At 37.3% G+C, this 16,074-nt stretch overlaps 1 protein-coding gene across 6 annotated transcripts in view; it reads right to left on the bottom strand.

The window, feature by feature from the left end:
• The window catches only part of CADM2 (cell adhesion molecule 2), a 611,005-nt gene that overhangs the window by 167,124 nt on the left and 427,807 nt on the right, over positions 1-16,074 (bottom strand). For all 6 annotated transcript variants that reach the window (XM_051780129.1, XM_051780131.1, XM_051780130.1 and 3 more), the window contains one exon: positions 13,482-13,631. In XM_051780129.1, coding sequence (XP_051636089.1) covers positions 13,482-13,631 — 150 coding nt within the window. The remainder of the gene's footprint in view (positions 1-13,481; positions 13,632-16,074) is intronic.

Below are 16,074 nucleotides of genomic sequence, written 5' to 3'. Positions count from 1 at the left end.
CCCGTTACAGAAGATGTGGATACAGTAGTCTAGTACTTTTTTTTCCAGATTTTTTCTGTTTTTCACTGTGAAAGATGTTCCCTTTTCATAGCCTTTTACAGAAGTTAATTTAGGGTGAAAGACGGGGCATGTGTCATTCACATAAAACCCTGATACTTTGTTTATAACATAATTTTTTGTTATGACTGGTGAGCAACCACTTTACCTGAAAAACACCCATGACGTTTCTCAATAGCTTTACTATGGTGATCCTTCCACTTGAGTGGAATAATTCCAGTATGAAATTGTACACTGCAACAAACAAAGAAGGAATAAACCCTCCCTTCCAAGGCTCCTTACCTGCCCCACACTAACAGATGCTCAGGAAAAAAAGCCATTTGAAATGCAAAAAAATTGACCAGGCAGCATCAAAGCACTGTGAATTGTGAGGAAAAAAAAAATATATAAGAAATTATTTTTTATGCTAATAAGGGGAATCTGAAGCCTTTCAACAGGTCTGAAAAAATACCCATTCACAATCCTGTCTTATCTGCCCAGGGAGAAAATTCTGTATGTGTGAGTCAGTTGCTAAGAAAGCTCTGACTAATGCAGATACAAGTCTGACTTTTTAAGTTGACATTTCTACTTTTCCAGTGGATCAGAACTGTCAGGAATGTTCCCCAGGCAGACCAGAGGATTGCAGAGCAAAGTTATTCTGTAGCAGTCTGAGTTGTGGCGTAAGTGCTTTGATGGAATTAGTAATGGTGGTTTAAGAAACAGCCTCGGATTCTATTCCCAGCACTAGCAATTACCACTCCCATAACAGAATCAGAACAAAGGAACAAAATCTGATGGAAAAGAGCTGCATATTTTCCTGTACTGGCAGAGAGCAAATTCCCTTCTGCTGCTGTTTTCACAATGCCTTTAAATAAATAACATCTGGCAGTGGGGCAGGACAGACAACTGGAGACAGGAGCATTTAAAAGTGTTGCTCCTAGACCTGCCAAGAGGTCAGCTGTACAGGGTCCTTCATGCCTCTTCTGGTTTTCTCACAAGATGTGACGATGATAAACATTTATTCTTCAAAAATTAAAAATGACCAAAAATGTTTTTTTTTTAATCAACTACATCAGCAGAACATACTGTGCATCTGTAGAGGGATTAAATAAAATTTTGCTAGGTAGTTGGAGAAAAAAGCCTTTAAAGATAGCATTTGGCATGGGTTAATCACCTCTTCCATTAAAAGAAGGAATACATACTGAGAACATCTTTCTGCCATCCGATTAAGCAATGAGCCAATACAATTGTAAATCTTCCAGAAATTCCCCATGGTTCAACTCAACAGAGGCAATTCTTTACTACTCAGACCCCATCTCTCATTTTCAGATAATCATTGCATTAATTGTGTACAAAAACTTTCTATCGTGCTGCTAAAAGAAATGGAATGTGACTGTTCCTTGATTCTCCTTGGCAACCTTTGACAGCTAAGAGATTGAATTATTCATATGTATTTTTAATATAATAACAATTTTAAAGCTCGCTCACTACTCAATTGTTCAAGCAGCATGCAAAACCCAAACTGTTTGATTACAGTATAAACAGTGCAACTGTTCCTTTTCTGCTGTTCTAGTGGTTGATACAACTCATATCTCTGCAACTGAGGTAAAAACGATTTAAGGGTACTATTTTATTCCCACAATCATATGCTACGAATTGATTTGCAAGTCACTGGAATTTTTTCTTCCTTGAATAAGGCAGATTTTAAGTCTTGTCTGCCCTTTTTTGTGTTAGTTACAGGCATTATAAGTACCAGTTCTGTTCAACAAATATAAGATACAGTTTCACGCCAGTTTGGTGTATTCCAGGCAGGTTTTCTCCTCAGTCCTAATAAGCAGCACAACCATGGTATCGAAAATAGAAAGGATGAGATTTGCACTGAGACTAATGATTATTTCTTTCAAGATGGGAAAAAATACGAATGACACGTGCTTTATTTATAGGCTGAAAAAAATGACTGAAAAAATTCAAGACTTTCAGAAGGGAAAACATGTCCTGTATGAGGGAAAGCAAACACACATGTGCTAAGACTGTAGATTTCGATGCACATTTTATAAACCAAGCTTTTGTTCCCTGTCATCAACTGAACCACAACCAGATAACCTCCATGGGAAGAATGATCTAGTAAAATGGCATTCTATTTTTTGCTTCAAAGTGTTATTTTAGATAATGAGAAATTCTATTTAAGTTGGTTTGCTTCCAGTTAACATACATCTGAGCTGTCAGTGTAGTTGCATGGCATTATTATTCTCTTAGGCTGCTGCTGGACAATACAGCTATGGATAGAAATAAAATAGTAGTAGTTAGTGACAGGCTACATTTAAAATGTTTGATCAGACTGATCAATGGGCCTTTGCTGCAGAAGCTGAGCTGAGGTTCAAGGAAGAAAAAGGTAATGGTTGGTCCAACAGTTTGTATATATTTCAGTCAACTCGAAGGCACTTGGGATGCAGCTCCAGACTTAATAAAGCTGCCACATACAAAAAATGCTTCTTTGCTTCTCAGACTTCCCAGTGGAAATTCACATCTGCCTTTTTCTTTCAAAAAATACTTATATTAACATCTATACACTAATCTTACATCTTGGTTTTATTTCAGAGTTCAGAAGCTTAATTTTTCTTACCAGTTTTGAAATTATTTTATATTATTTAGGCAGCATCTTGAAAACTTATTAATATTTGACAATGAATATGCAGATATCAATAATTACCATCAGTTACTGTAGATTAACTGTTACAGGTGTGGAGTTTTAATTAATCTTTTTTTAACATCTGTTAACATGACTTGAACTCTCTGTGCTACTGGTTTGTTGGTTTGGGGGTTTTTTTTCTCCATCTACACAATTGCCTTTTGGTTTCTGTGTTTCCTCAAGCTCCTTTTACCTGGAGTACATTCCTCTGAAAGTAATCTCATTCAGGTTGATACAGTTCTCATTTCTGTTCAATTTAAAGTTATTTTCTTTGGCTCACAGCAGAACATCACACAGTCTCTCACTGAGTTATTGAGGATTTTCACCCCATATCAGCAGCTCATCAGCAATTACTTCTCTGCACACAGATCCTTAAAGATCCAGGACATGATGATTTGTTACAATTTCTGTGCTGAAACAATCATGTTCCTTAAACAAGTTTCTACCAGAAAGGGAGTGGAAAGATGAGCACTTCTAATAATGGTAGATCCTTTCCTTCAACCTCAGAAATTGAAAATACTATTATTTTTTAGGCACATCTAGGCACTACAAAAGCATACACTTACTGCCTCTATTTTAAATCTTCGGATATATTAAAATCCTCAGCTTGCCTGACCTTAATACTGAGGTCGTCCTATAAGCTACTCCATCTGGCTTTTGGATTGGCTTCCTGATATCTGATGTTAGATCTGGTACAATTTTTCTTTAATTTTCTTTCTCACCTTCATTGGAAATTTCAATATAGTATTCTGTTTTTGGCAATATAGCAGGATTTGGCAATATATTCACATGATAAGGTGTGAATGTGATATGCAGGATGCATCAAAAAATTTCAGTTATATTTAGTACTCGTCTTTCACAAATTTGTTTCAGTGGATATATTATATGTTTTACCAATTTTTTTACAAGCAGTTCTTCATCCTAAACAAAATAAGGATTTCTCATATAATTCCTTAATATCACATAGTGCCAGTACACATGATCTTATTTTTAGGGTGACTATTCAAAAGTAAAATGTCATGCTTCTTTACTACAGTCTTTAAACATAAGCAGTCCAGTCATTTACACTGAGCCTTCCTGGGGCATACAGAGTGGCTGAAAGTAAGCCTTTAGCAGTATATTCTCTTTTTTTTTTAGGCTGAAGAAAAGCAAATTCATGCTACCAGTGAAAAAAGACCCCAGCTGTCTTCACTCTTGCTAAGTGTGAGAAGAGAAGTGAAGGAAAGCATGCTGCAGAGACATTCACACTCACTGCCACTAACCCAGAGAAAATTTATCTCCCCTAGCCAGCAGACTCTTAAGCCCTGCTAATGCAACGTTACAAGGACATAACATCTTGGGTCACAGGTAGCTTTGGGAATTCTCTACCATATTTGCCTGAGCAATGTGGAAAATTTTCCGCTATCTGGCAAGCATCCATCTTCTCAGAGAAGCTGTAATTTCAGAAGGAACAGGGCTGAGTCCACAGGTACAACTATGTTATCAAACCACGTTCTGGGGCAGGTTTGGAATCAATCCAGTTGTCTCAGGCCTAGTTAATGCAGAGTGGGAATTCTGTATCATGCTGATAGAAGATGCTTTTCCTATTCCATTACTGTTTTCCTACCTAGCAGTCACTGTCCTCAAGTCGTATCCTTTGGAGTTCTTTTCCATCCACTTGGGTAATTCTCTAAAAATATGTTGTTGAATCACTCTCCTGAACTACATTTCTCCTTGACCTGCTGTGTTTTTATTCCTCCAGCATTTACTGACTGACAGTTAATCTCCACATTAACCCTTCTAAAAGCAGCTGGGATGGCAGTGACTGTACCACCTGCTGTTAGTCCAGGGCTGCTGTGATTTTATTGCATTCAATTCCAGTTTCCGTTTCAAAGTCAGCTTTTGAGTGACTGTTCCCAGTATCACTACCCAGTGTGTTGCAGAACCTTAAATTTTAAATGTGGGAGTTACATCCCTGTGTATAAGCTGCCCTAAAAAGGGCCGTTCTTTTCAGCTGACCCAATTTGCTTGGAGAAACCTCGTGGAATCTGGACAGACAAATCTGCAACATCTTAGCTAGTTTAAGTGTTAGCTCAGATGGCTCTTCATGGCACTGTGCCATGCAGATATTGTCATGTTTTCAGGGGTTTCTGGTTTGCCCTTGTAAGAAGCTTGTCCTCCAGATGCAAAGTCATGACTATATTTGTGGTGTGGGTTTTTTCTTATTTCTGTATCCAATACATCACACATCTCTGTCCAGGGAATACCTGAAAGTTCTGTGACTGTCTTTCCCTTTTAATCATAAATATTTTTATGCTTTTATCTAGTGATATGCCATTTCTAAATATTTGCACTTCAACCTTTTCCACTGCTGCTGTTTTCCTTTGAGAAGCACAATTTTCACCCGACCTGCAAATATCAGTTATCCTTTGCAAAATCTGCTCTTTCTTTTCTCCAAAGTTAAGTTTTCTTGGATTTAACAATCACTTAGAGGACAAAACACTCAGGTTCAGGCCCATCTGGTAATTCTCTTATTCCTGTGACTGCATTGTACTGAATACACAGTGATACAACAATCAGCACTCTTATTTATCACTTAGTTTCTTCAAAAAAATGACCTTCACTTTCTGTAAGGAGCAATGCTGATTAAAACCAAATGTCTTTTCCTGCCCCCTTCACGTTTGTGTACATGATGGACAATGTAGAGCTCTATTGCTCCTGGATCTACTGCTTATGGCCATGAGTATATTCTCCCACTTGCCCTTCTCTGCCCTCAAATTTTTCCTCACTATCATTTGGTCTAAGAGCTGCCTGAAAAATACACCAACAGGTTCACAATTTAATGTAATAGGTCCATTTTCTTCAGAAATCCCAGGAAGTTTTGCTCATCCACGTAAACATGGAAGAGAGGGTAGGTATACGAAATTTCTCTTTGCACCTCTTTTGAACTTCACCCCCACGCCCCCACCCCCCTCCCTCAAAAAAAAAATAAGGGAATCTCACTCTTCACACTTAAAAGATTCTTTGCCATTTAACACAAAACAAGCCAGCAGCCTGAGTATCGTGAAACTTCATTACAGAGAAATCTTAGCAGTGTCATCACAACTACTGCTTCACTTCATCATATTCCAATTTATCAGCTTCATTCTCCATTTAGCTTGAGTGCTGGTAAACTTAATTTTGCACATACCCACACTTCAGCACAATATAATGCAAACTCCTACGCTTTCCAACCATCTCTACAATACGGCCATTTACTCCCTTAATACTGCTAAGAAATTAAAAAAAAAAAAGCTGTAAGTGGGAGTAGTTCTACTAATTTATTGCAGTGAAATAATATTCTAATGCATTGTAATACATTTTTTAAATGTAATTTTCATATTCATACAGACAATAACTGTCAAGATATTTTAACAGACTCCTGCTCTCTTTTATCACGTTACCTTTTTCAAGATTCACGGACGCAAGCATTCTGGGGTTCAAAAGTGGCAACCTGTTTTTGAAACCGTGGGCTTTAAGGACAAAGTGAGACGTTTCTTGATCTCAAAAGATCTAAGGCAGCTTCCTTTTTCCCTCTGAGCACTAAGGAACTAAATGACCCAAAGTCATTTAAGGTTGTTTCCTATCCGTCACCTGGAGGTAAGGTGTGCCGGGTTTGGTGGGGATACTTCCTGGCAGCCCACGTGGTGCTGTGGTTTGGGTTTGTGACCAAAACTGTGTGGGAAACACATCAGTGCACTGGTTATTGCCAAGCAGTGTCAAGGCCTTCTCTGTTTCTCACTCTGCACCACAGTGGGAAGGCTGGGGGTGGCCAAGAGGTTGGGAGGGGACACAGCCAGGACTGCTACCCCAAACTGACCAAGGGGTGTTATTCCATACCATATAGCAGGAAAACTTGGGAGTTGTTTTCCCCAAACAGGGATTGCTTGGAGACTACCTGGGCACTGGTTTGCTGGTGGGAGGGGATGAGTGATTGCCTTCCCATCAGCTGGTTTTTTATTTCCATTTCCTTCACTTATCAAACTATCTTAACCTTGATCCATAACTTTTTCTCAGGGCAGTGAGTGAGCATAAGAACAAACGTAAGAACCCATTAGTAAGAAACAAAATTGCAACTGAAAGACTTAACCCAGGTTATCTGTCCCTACATGTCATACTATGGGCCTCAAGGAAAGATAAGAGCTGGCCAGAGAGATACTGCGAGTTGTGCAGCATAAATGTGAAATCAACAGATCAGACCGACATAAAAAATTAGACTTAACTCCATACCTAGGGAAGGCTGTTCTAAAAGACCTTTACGGAAAGCCCATTGTGAAAACCAGATTTCTTTCTCATACAATCTTTTCTTTAAGTGTCAGAAACCTCTCAAATATTATAAGGCATTTACAAATTATCGTTCTTCAGCTCAGGGAGAAAAAAAAAGAAGATAAAATAAAATCCTGTGCCTCTGTATAACTTCCCCAAAACTTTTCCAGATGTAAATTAGTACTTCAATACTTGTCTGTATAGTTTTCTTGTGTTTTTCCCACTGCTTTTGTTGCTACTTCATAGGTTCACTGCAAGGTATTATCTCATTGAAAGGGTTTATTAAGCTCTGAGTAACAGTGAATCTTTAATTTATATGTGTACCTTAGGATGAGGTTAAGTTTGGTCATCATCTACTGTCTGATACCATCTCCACTCAATTATGTAATAGGAAACAGAGCATGTGAAGGTGGAGACGTAAGTCCATCCATCATTGCTATTTCATTTCACATTACTGAAATGTTAATGCTCTCAGTCCTCCCAACATTACAGCCTGTCTGCCTCCCTGTCTGCATAACTAATCTAAAGCATGTATGTTCTACTTTCCTTTCTATTGCAAAAAGGAAACATCAGTTTGCTTGCTTTTCTGGCTCACATTTTGTACAAACCTATTCCTTTTGTCTACATGTATACACTGCATCTTAAATTTAACTGTTTAATAAGAATCACTAAATCCTACAAGAGGTACATTCATAATTTCCCTCCAATCAGAAATAATCTCAAATTATTTCTGTAACTCACAAATGCCTCTGCTTGTTTATGTAGATTAGAATCTGAGGCTGAATCGCCACAGATTGGTGTAAATTTGGCTTGTACTTAAATTCAATATCCGGAGTTGGCTTTCACAAAACAAGTTAAAGGGTAAATACAACTAACTAGGAAGGACCTCTATAACTGTAACATCAGAGAGACAGGATTTTCATGCCTGAAAGGACCAGCCTCTTATATGGCAATCCAATCACCATTTAGTTTCCAGTGCTATAATAAGAAATTTCTCCAGACTAATGAATCCTCCTAAACTGACACATGTGACACTGTAACTAAAATCCCATACCTTGTGCACTGTGAATTTCAGTCTCACTCTAATTATTTTTATATTCAGAAAAAAAAAAAAAGGTTAAGAGTTGTTTTCATGGAGCTGATAGTACAGCTGGGTATCCCCATGGTCACAATGATTTGATTAGAGACATGTCCTCTCTCTAAACTTACACACAAGTTCTAAGACAGTAGTGCCACCCCCAAGAGGAAGCAAATGCTAAACCTTATGGGCAGCTACTCTACCCAAACACATTTCCACAGGATCACCTGAGGCAACAGGCCTACCAGGGAAGCTCTCAGGAGCTTTGCAAGCTCAGTGCCCTCTCATAACCCTTGCCTAGTGCACCAGTATCTCTGAAAGCTTTCAAGATGATAGGGAGTTACATAAATGCCAAGTGCTCTTACATGTACAAAAATCAAAGGTCATCTAAAGAAACATATTCTGCTGCTGAGGGATGAATGATCCTGAGGCTGGAATATGCTTGCTAATTTTTTACTAGGACATGAAAGTGCTACCACTTGAAAGTGCAGGGGACCTGTACCCATCCATGATTAGCATCAGGCACGTGTCTCATCGAAATCCAGTGTGGCAGTTTGCGGCAAAGTTATGATCAACGTCAACACACACTTGTTTTACTGTCAACAGACCAGCAAACTTCCCTGTTAAGGTGAAGAGCAGGTATTTTACACTTGCACTTGCCTGACTGAGCAAAACTGTCAGGTAGTGCACGCGCCAGGTACAACTTTCTCTTCCTTTTTATGGTCTGATTACACATTCTTGTATTGACGAGATTGAACACCTCTGATATCAACAGCCATTGTTCAGTTGTACATGCCTCCTCTATAACTCAATATCCTGCTCCATATTTATCTATATTCCCTACTGAATGGGAATATGAGAAGACTGCTGCTATAGCAAGCTGCATAAAGGTTTCTTTTTTTCAGCCTTCCCTTTATCAACTGTCTCTGTGTTTCCACGCTGTGCCCTTTTTCCTATAGACCTGCATTCATATTTATGTCTCTCTGTGTTTATTGCCCACTCAAAATCCACTCCACCAGTGACACTGGTGAAGACAGACTAAAATAACCTATGCTAATTTAAAATAATATCCTCCAGTTCTACACGGTTACACATTGTGCTTCTTCCAAAGGCAGTGATGCAATTATAGGTACTAGGGTGCACAAAGTGATATGGAGGTTTCCATGGCAATTATTCAATTTAATTGGAAATTGTGTTGGGAAAGACTCATTTCAAGTGCAGCCTGCAATTTGAATTTGTTTCCAAAGAATCTGAACTTGCTTAGGCTGGGTTAGTGAATTCCTAATTTTCAGGAAGACACAGTCTTTAAAATTCTATCAGGGGGTGGAAAACCAAGGTAAGGTTGTTAAGCTTGTTAACATTTAAGACCATGTATCCACTTATGCAATACAGTGTTTTTTACTGTAAGGTAAATATTTTAGGTTTCAAATTAAAGAGGAAGAGTTAAAAATCAAATTGATGCACAATGTCCTTGAAGCTACAAGGCAGAAGAACCAGAAAAAACACAAGTACCAAAAAGGACAACGGGCAGACACCATGCTGAAGGAGACAAATCATCAATGAGATCAAGTCCACAAGATCAAACTTTTGTATTTTCATATATTTTAGCTACTCTGTGTTATTGTTCCAACAATAATGAAGACGAAGGTAATTCCAGCCTTAATATGTTTTAGAGAGACAAAGAATGAACTGGAGGGAAGCAACTGGTTTATCTTGGTTAGATACTAAAACAAAGCTATGACTTAATTTCCTGTAGGAAAATGAGATTTCTTTCCTCTCCCAATTTCCATCACCACAACGAGTAAAACATATTTTAGGCCTCAATTTATAAAAAACCCAAAATAATCTACTTAAAGTGATGAAAACCCAGAAACAATCTCTGAACTGTGGTTTCATATTCACTAAATTTATAGCATTGCCATTTCTGAAACAAAACTCTATTAAATTTCTATTTGGCTATGTACCAAAAATGTCTCAAGTTAAAAATAGTTCCTTGTCTCCTTCATAAATATTGAATAAAAATTAAATTGATGTGAGGGTAGGGGTAGAAGTGTTCTTTCCCAGCCACAAAATCCTCCTCAGTGGGAAAAACCTGTTCCTAAAAACAGGTGGCCATGGCAGTATGTGACCAGAAGCAGCAGAATAATTTTAACAATGTAGCTTTGGTATTAGTGTGTTTGTCTCATTGCATTTCTGTACTAATTCAGAATGCCTAAAACAGAAAAAGGAAGAAAGACTCCTAACTTCCATGTCAATGATTGCATCACAGTTGAGAAGAAAGCAAAGTGACATGAATGTGCTTTTCATAATATATATGTAATCCATTCTTAATTAACTGGACTATAATAATTAACCTTTTGTGGAAAGGCATGGGGATGGGAAGCAGAAATTCCAGGTTACCAAGAGACTCTTTTCTCGGCCCATGGTGAGTTCTGTTTTGGTCAGAAAATTTCTCTGCAAGACATTTGCTTGAAAAAGAAGCATGAACCTGAAAGGGGTCCCACCAAGGACAATCTAGCAGTGGAGGGCTTTTCACTACCTGGACAATTTGCTCTGTTTTTGGACCTGTTCTGTCATATGGTGGTGGTCCTGGGCTAATGGTTGGACTTGATGATCCTAAAGCTCTTTTCTAACCTTAACAATTCCATGATTCTATAGGCTGACAGCTCTCACCTCCCTCATCTTTTGCTGTACATTCCACCCTCCTTTGATATTTACATGTCTTCCTTCGTTTCACTACTTGACCCTCTCATAATTATTAAAATATATAGCAACCAATAGAAAGGTTTCTTGAATTTTTTTTTATGCTTCTGGACATGAAAGAAATATACTCTCATTCCTATGTATGTCATTTGTATAAATAGGAAATAACTTATTAAAGTTAAAAGTAAGCAAATTTCATTTACTTCTGAATGTGGCAACACCCACAGTTACTCATCTCTGATGGATATAAAGGCTACTGGTGATGCTCCTTGTCTAAGCTTCTGTTTCCCACACGGAAGGTAACTCTATACCTATCCAAGCTTTCATTCATTTTCAGGGTTGGAGAAACACAGTATTAAACACCAATGTTCATGGTGTTGAAGGGATAAGTAAGACCTGAAGGTTGGTTTTGGCTAACAATAAGAGACAGGTTCGAAAAGGCTCTGGCTGAGGCACTGCTCTCAATAAATTAAATGCAATAACTGGATCCAGTAGAAAGCTACTTTTTTAATAGCAAAATTATATGCCTGGCTGTGGGAAGAGGGACATAAAAACCCAACTTTACAGTTTCACTTGCCATCATTTCCTGAGAAAACCACCAAGATATAAGAGCCATAAATCTCTCTTTTCATTTTGGTTCAAGAATGCAAGCATATAAAGAACATAAAGGAAATCTCTTTCTTACTTATAAGAATGCACAGAAAAAAACCTGTCAGTGAAAGTTGTACTTCATTTTCAGAAATGGCAGAATGATTTCCGTGCAGGAATTGGATGTTCTGCTCACTCCCCTCAGCAGACTCAAGACTGGAAATGTCACACAGAGTGGAAACCTTCACCAGCAGGAGACAGGCTAAATATCTCTGATTGAAGGACCTGTAGTTTTTCTTGACCACAGGAAGACATTTACCCATCTAACAGATGCAGAGTAATTCCTCCATAAAATGAATTATCTACTATTCCTTGAAGTCTTGGGAAAAGCTGAAAGTTCAATAAAGAGTGTGGTCCTTAAAATTTACACACTTCAGCTCCTCACATTTCCTGTGGGGAATATAAATTGCTTCTAAGTACTTACTATTCTGCATGCCATTCAAATTCTGTTGCTTCAATTCATTATATTAAAAAGTAATACAAACTTCAATTATTCGTTGTAAAATTACAAATTTAGCTAAGGTACACAGAAAATTCAATTCACACCAAAATGGCTACAATGTTCGAATTAATGTATTTGCAGTCCTCCCACGTCCTTCTCAGCATCCTTTAAAATGTCACTTATTTTTTATAAAGTTATAGATTTTCTGAGTATTGATGTGCTCTATCAACAGACAAGTTCTCTCTGCTCTTAGTTCTGTAGATATTACTCACCATCCCAAATCACTAACAATTACAGCTGAAATAAAGGAGTCCATACGAGCAGAGGTTACAGCACTAGACTTACAGCTCAAAAGTTTGCACCTTATAAACCTCTCATCTTCAATCCTACATTCAAAAGGCACTTATGATTTCAAAGAAATTGCAAATCAAATGATTACACGCTACAGGAAATTAGATAAAAGAGAAAGGAACCACTTCAACACCATCAAGAGATTCTATTCAGCTATTATATTAATAGCAAAAAAACATATTTTGATTGCAGCTTCTGCAGGTATAAAATGACAGGGTTTAGATTCTCCTTTATTGAAGTGCACAGATCCACAAAGTGTTTTCAGTCCTACAAGGTGTTTTAGTCTTGTAATCATTCAGCAAAGCATTTGGTCTGCAGTTCTTTATTTTTAAGCAGAGTAATAAGTGCACTTGTTAAAATATGTTCTGGAGTATGTAGCACCTTTCAGAATAAATTCAAGCACCAGAATTAAGTATGAAAAGAAAAAAGGTTGAACTTCTGTACCATGGAAATCAACACCAAAGCTCGTACATTTTTAAAGCCAAGTGATGAATTTACTACCCCTAACTCCAGTTTTAATTTCTTTACAGAATCTCGTGTAACCTTTATGTTAACATTCTATTATGTAAAATCCAATGCTTTTTCAGTTCAAATTAAGATAAACATCTCAAAAATAAAAAACACTGCAGATATAATGACCATCTTTTTGTAAGGAATGGATGTTTTCCTGTCTTGTTTTACGCTCTAATTTAACTAAAATAAAAAAAAAAAAATCAGTGCATGGAAAAATTGGGAATATCAGGGCACAAAACCCAATTGTTTTTATTAGCTGTTAAGAACACCTACCCCAGCAACTGTGCATTGGACTAACATCCACACTGCAGTACACTTGAAGCTAACAGTGGGATTATATTTTATATATATATATGTAATATATATATAAAATATATACAATATAGATATATATGCATATACACTAATAAAAACAAGTCACAAAATTTATGGGCTACTACTTCTCTTGCCAACTCTTGCCACTCATAAATGCTTTTCCAAGATATTTTGCAACAATATTTTCCAAATTACCTTACAATCAGACTTTCAAATCCTATTCTTTTCCTTTAATAATTTAAATATAATTTTATATGCAAGAGAGTACTCCAGTGAACGCCTCTCCAAAAGAATTAAATTAGAAATGAAAAAATACATTCCTAGTAAATATTTTCATATTAGAATATTAAAGAGAAATGGTTTTAAACAATCTTTTTCTTACAAAAAATGGTGCAGAAGTATGAGTTGAGGAAACAATTTACCTTTCTTGTCATCGAAGTACAGTGTCTGTTGAGCTGGATTTGACCACTGGAGGGAGGTGTTATCATTTTGATCGACCCTGCAGGTCAAATTTGCCGTTCCCCCTTCAACAACCGTGACGTTCTGTGTAAGTGGAAACTGCCCTTGGCTGCCTGAGGAGGGAGGGGAGGAATGCAGAAGGGAAGAGAGTAAGAGGAAAAAAAAAAGAAAATATTTAGGTTGTAGAACTGAATTTATTGCAGCAGATTCAATGTGATCTATTCTGACCAAGGCAGCACAATAAACCAAAAAAAAATTACATTTACAATATATTCTCTGTATCTGAGAAACAGATAGATGAATTAAGAAATAAGGATTCTTCCCCCCCCTCCCCCCCCAAGACATACTATACAGTTACAAAGAAGTGCCCTGCAATTTTATCTCCTCAGACATACCCACAGATGACTCAGTACAGACAATACAGTTAAATCAGTGCTGAAAACATCACTGAAAGCATGACATAAAACTCCACACAGAGTTTTTTCAAACAGAGGGACAGGGCAACCATGACTCCCTGTTTCCTTTTATACATTTTAAAGGCCTCTCAGGATGATGTTTTTCACGTCAGGTTTGGAAAGTTGTTGGAGAGCAAATGTAGTGTGAACCTAATACCCGATGCATACTCTGCTGAGGGAATATAACCTGATCTCATATGAAAATGGAAGAGATGATGTAGTAGGTCTCTTGCACATCTGTGATTCTATCCCAGAGCATTATGAATCACATTAAGTGCTTGCTGAAAAGTCACTGGGAAGATTTCCAAATGCCTCCACACAATACAGGAGCAGTATCGCTCAGGTTCTTAAATCACGAGCATTTTCAATGGCATAGTTAGACTGAAGTGTTTATGTGTGGGGAGAATAGCACAGCCCTTGTCAAACAGCACAACACATTCTGACAAACAGTACTGCAAGAAGGGAGTAGGGTAAAAACATGGAAGAAAAACATGGAAGACATTTTTAATACGGGTGGGGAAAGAAAGAAACCTTCAGTAATCAGCAAGACACATCATGGATTCTATGATCATTATCTAGGACATATATTAATTTACTTAAGGATACTATGCAAAAGAAAGACAATCCAGTACTCTAAATCAAACCTGTGCTTCTTTCTTCCCCTCCTTTTATACAAGTTCTGCCAATAAAAGAAGCACTGAAGAGTAGGTAGAGCTGCTCACACAAGAACCATAATGCCAAGACTGACACTCAAGTGGGATGTGTCAGAAACTAAAAACCTCTCTACAGTCCTACAGGAGCAAACAAGCTCATAGACATGTCATAAGTACATCAAGGAAATAATATATACAATATTCACTAATCATGCCAACACAGAATCAAAAATCCAGCACAAAACCTTCACAGAAACATCTTATTCTAGTGGCTCTCATCCCAGTTGTTCCCAACTAAGTTAAACTGAAGCACGTCTTCTACATAAAAGGCATGATAATGAAAATCTATTATCTAGCATACAGGTTTTCAGATGAGCAGAATAAAGAAGTACAAATTAAAAGACTAACAACTGAACTTCTATTTGACCTGTTGATACTACCAAAGATGTAATTGTAGCCAGATTTCCCTATGGATTGGTTTCCCTATATAAAATAATTATGATGGCCTTAGATGTGGAAAATAAGTACCTACATCAGTGAAATAAATATTTCCATCAAACTGCAAATCTGAATAACTGGTATAATTTTTGCATAAATATCAACTTCCTACAGATATCTAAAGATCAACACCTACTGTGTTCTGATATTTACTCTAAGAGGGTATTTACTATCCATAGGATAACAGATATAGTAAACAAAAAATAAGGAATGCTGAAAACACCATGGCTAATTTAAATGCTGCAAACAAAAAATGCCGAAATTCTCATGACATCCTCTGTATCTGACACTTCATTAATCAAACCCTGCTTCCTGAAAGCCACACGTTGAGAAATACTTGATGAGTGAAAAATCATAAACAAGGACGGGAAAAAAAAAAGAAAACAGAAAAGATTTGTCATTTCCTTCTATTTCCCCTCTTTCAATTCCAATGTGTCAAGGAACCTCGAGATATTGCATAAATTGCTTATCGCTTAAATTAGAATTTTAAAGATCCAAAAAACCCCCACACAGCCTGTTATTACTTCCACTAAATTACAAGCAACTTACCAAAGAAATAACCTTCTAAAGTATGAGTTGTGGATAGGAGGCTATGTGGGCTAAAATACTTTTTGCATACAAAAAGCATTAAACAGAACCTACTGCCAGAGATTAGCACAGTGAAATCTGTCATTTACATGAAAGACCTGGAATGGAAGACAGTTTAATAAAAAACCTGCTGTAATGATTTAGGACCTTATTAACACAATTTAGGAGATCTCCCCATAGTTACCCTGATCTCCCCATAATTACCCTATATTCCCTTTTGGATATTACAGTTCTGACCATGAAGGTGTCAGTGTACCTGCAGTCTAATGACTATGAAGTCATAGACTTGTCTGATCAGAAGAGTTGCTGGTATGTAAACTAGTCTGATCAACCAGATAAATGGGTGATGGAGATGCCACAAT

The sequence above is a fragment of the Manacus candei genome, unplaced genomic scaffold, assembly GCF_025592945.1.
Source record: "Manacus candei isolate 608988 ecotype Guabito, Panama unplaced genomic scaffold, ASM2559294v1 h1tg000014l, whole genome shotgun sequence".
NCBI classification, from domain to species: domain Eukaryota; kingdom Metazoa; phylum Chordata; class Aves; order Passeriformes; family Pipridae; genus Manacus; species Manacus candei.
The sequence above is the reverse complement of the archived record's forward strand: the minus strand, read 5'-3'. Positions and strand labels throughout refer to the sequence as shown.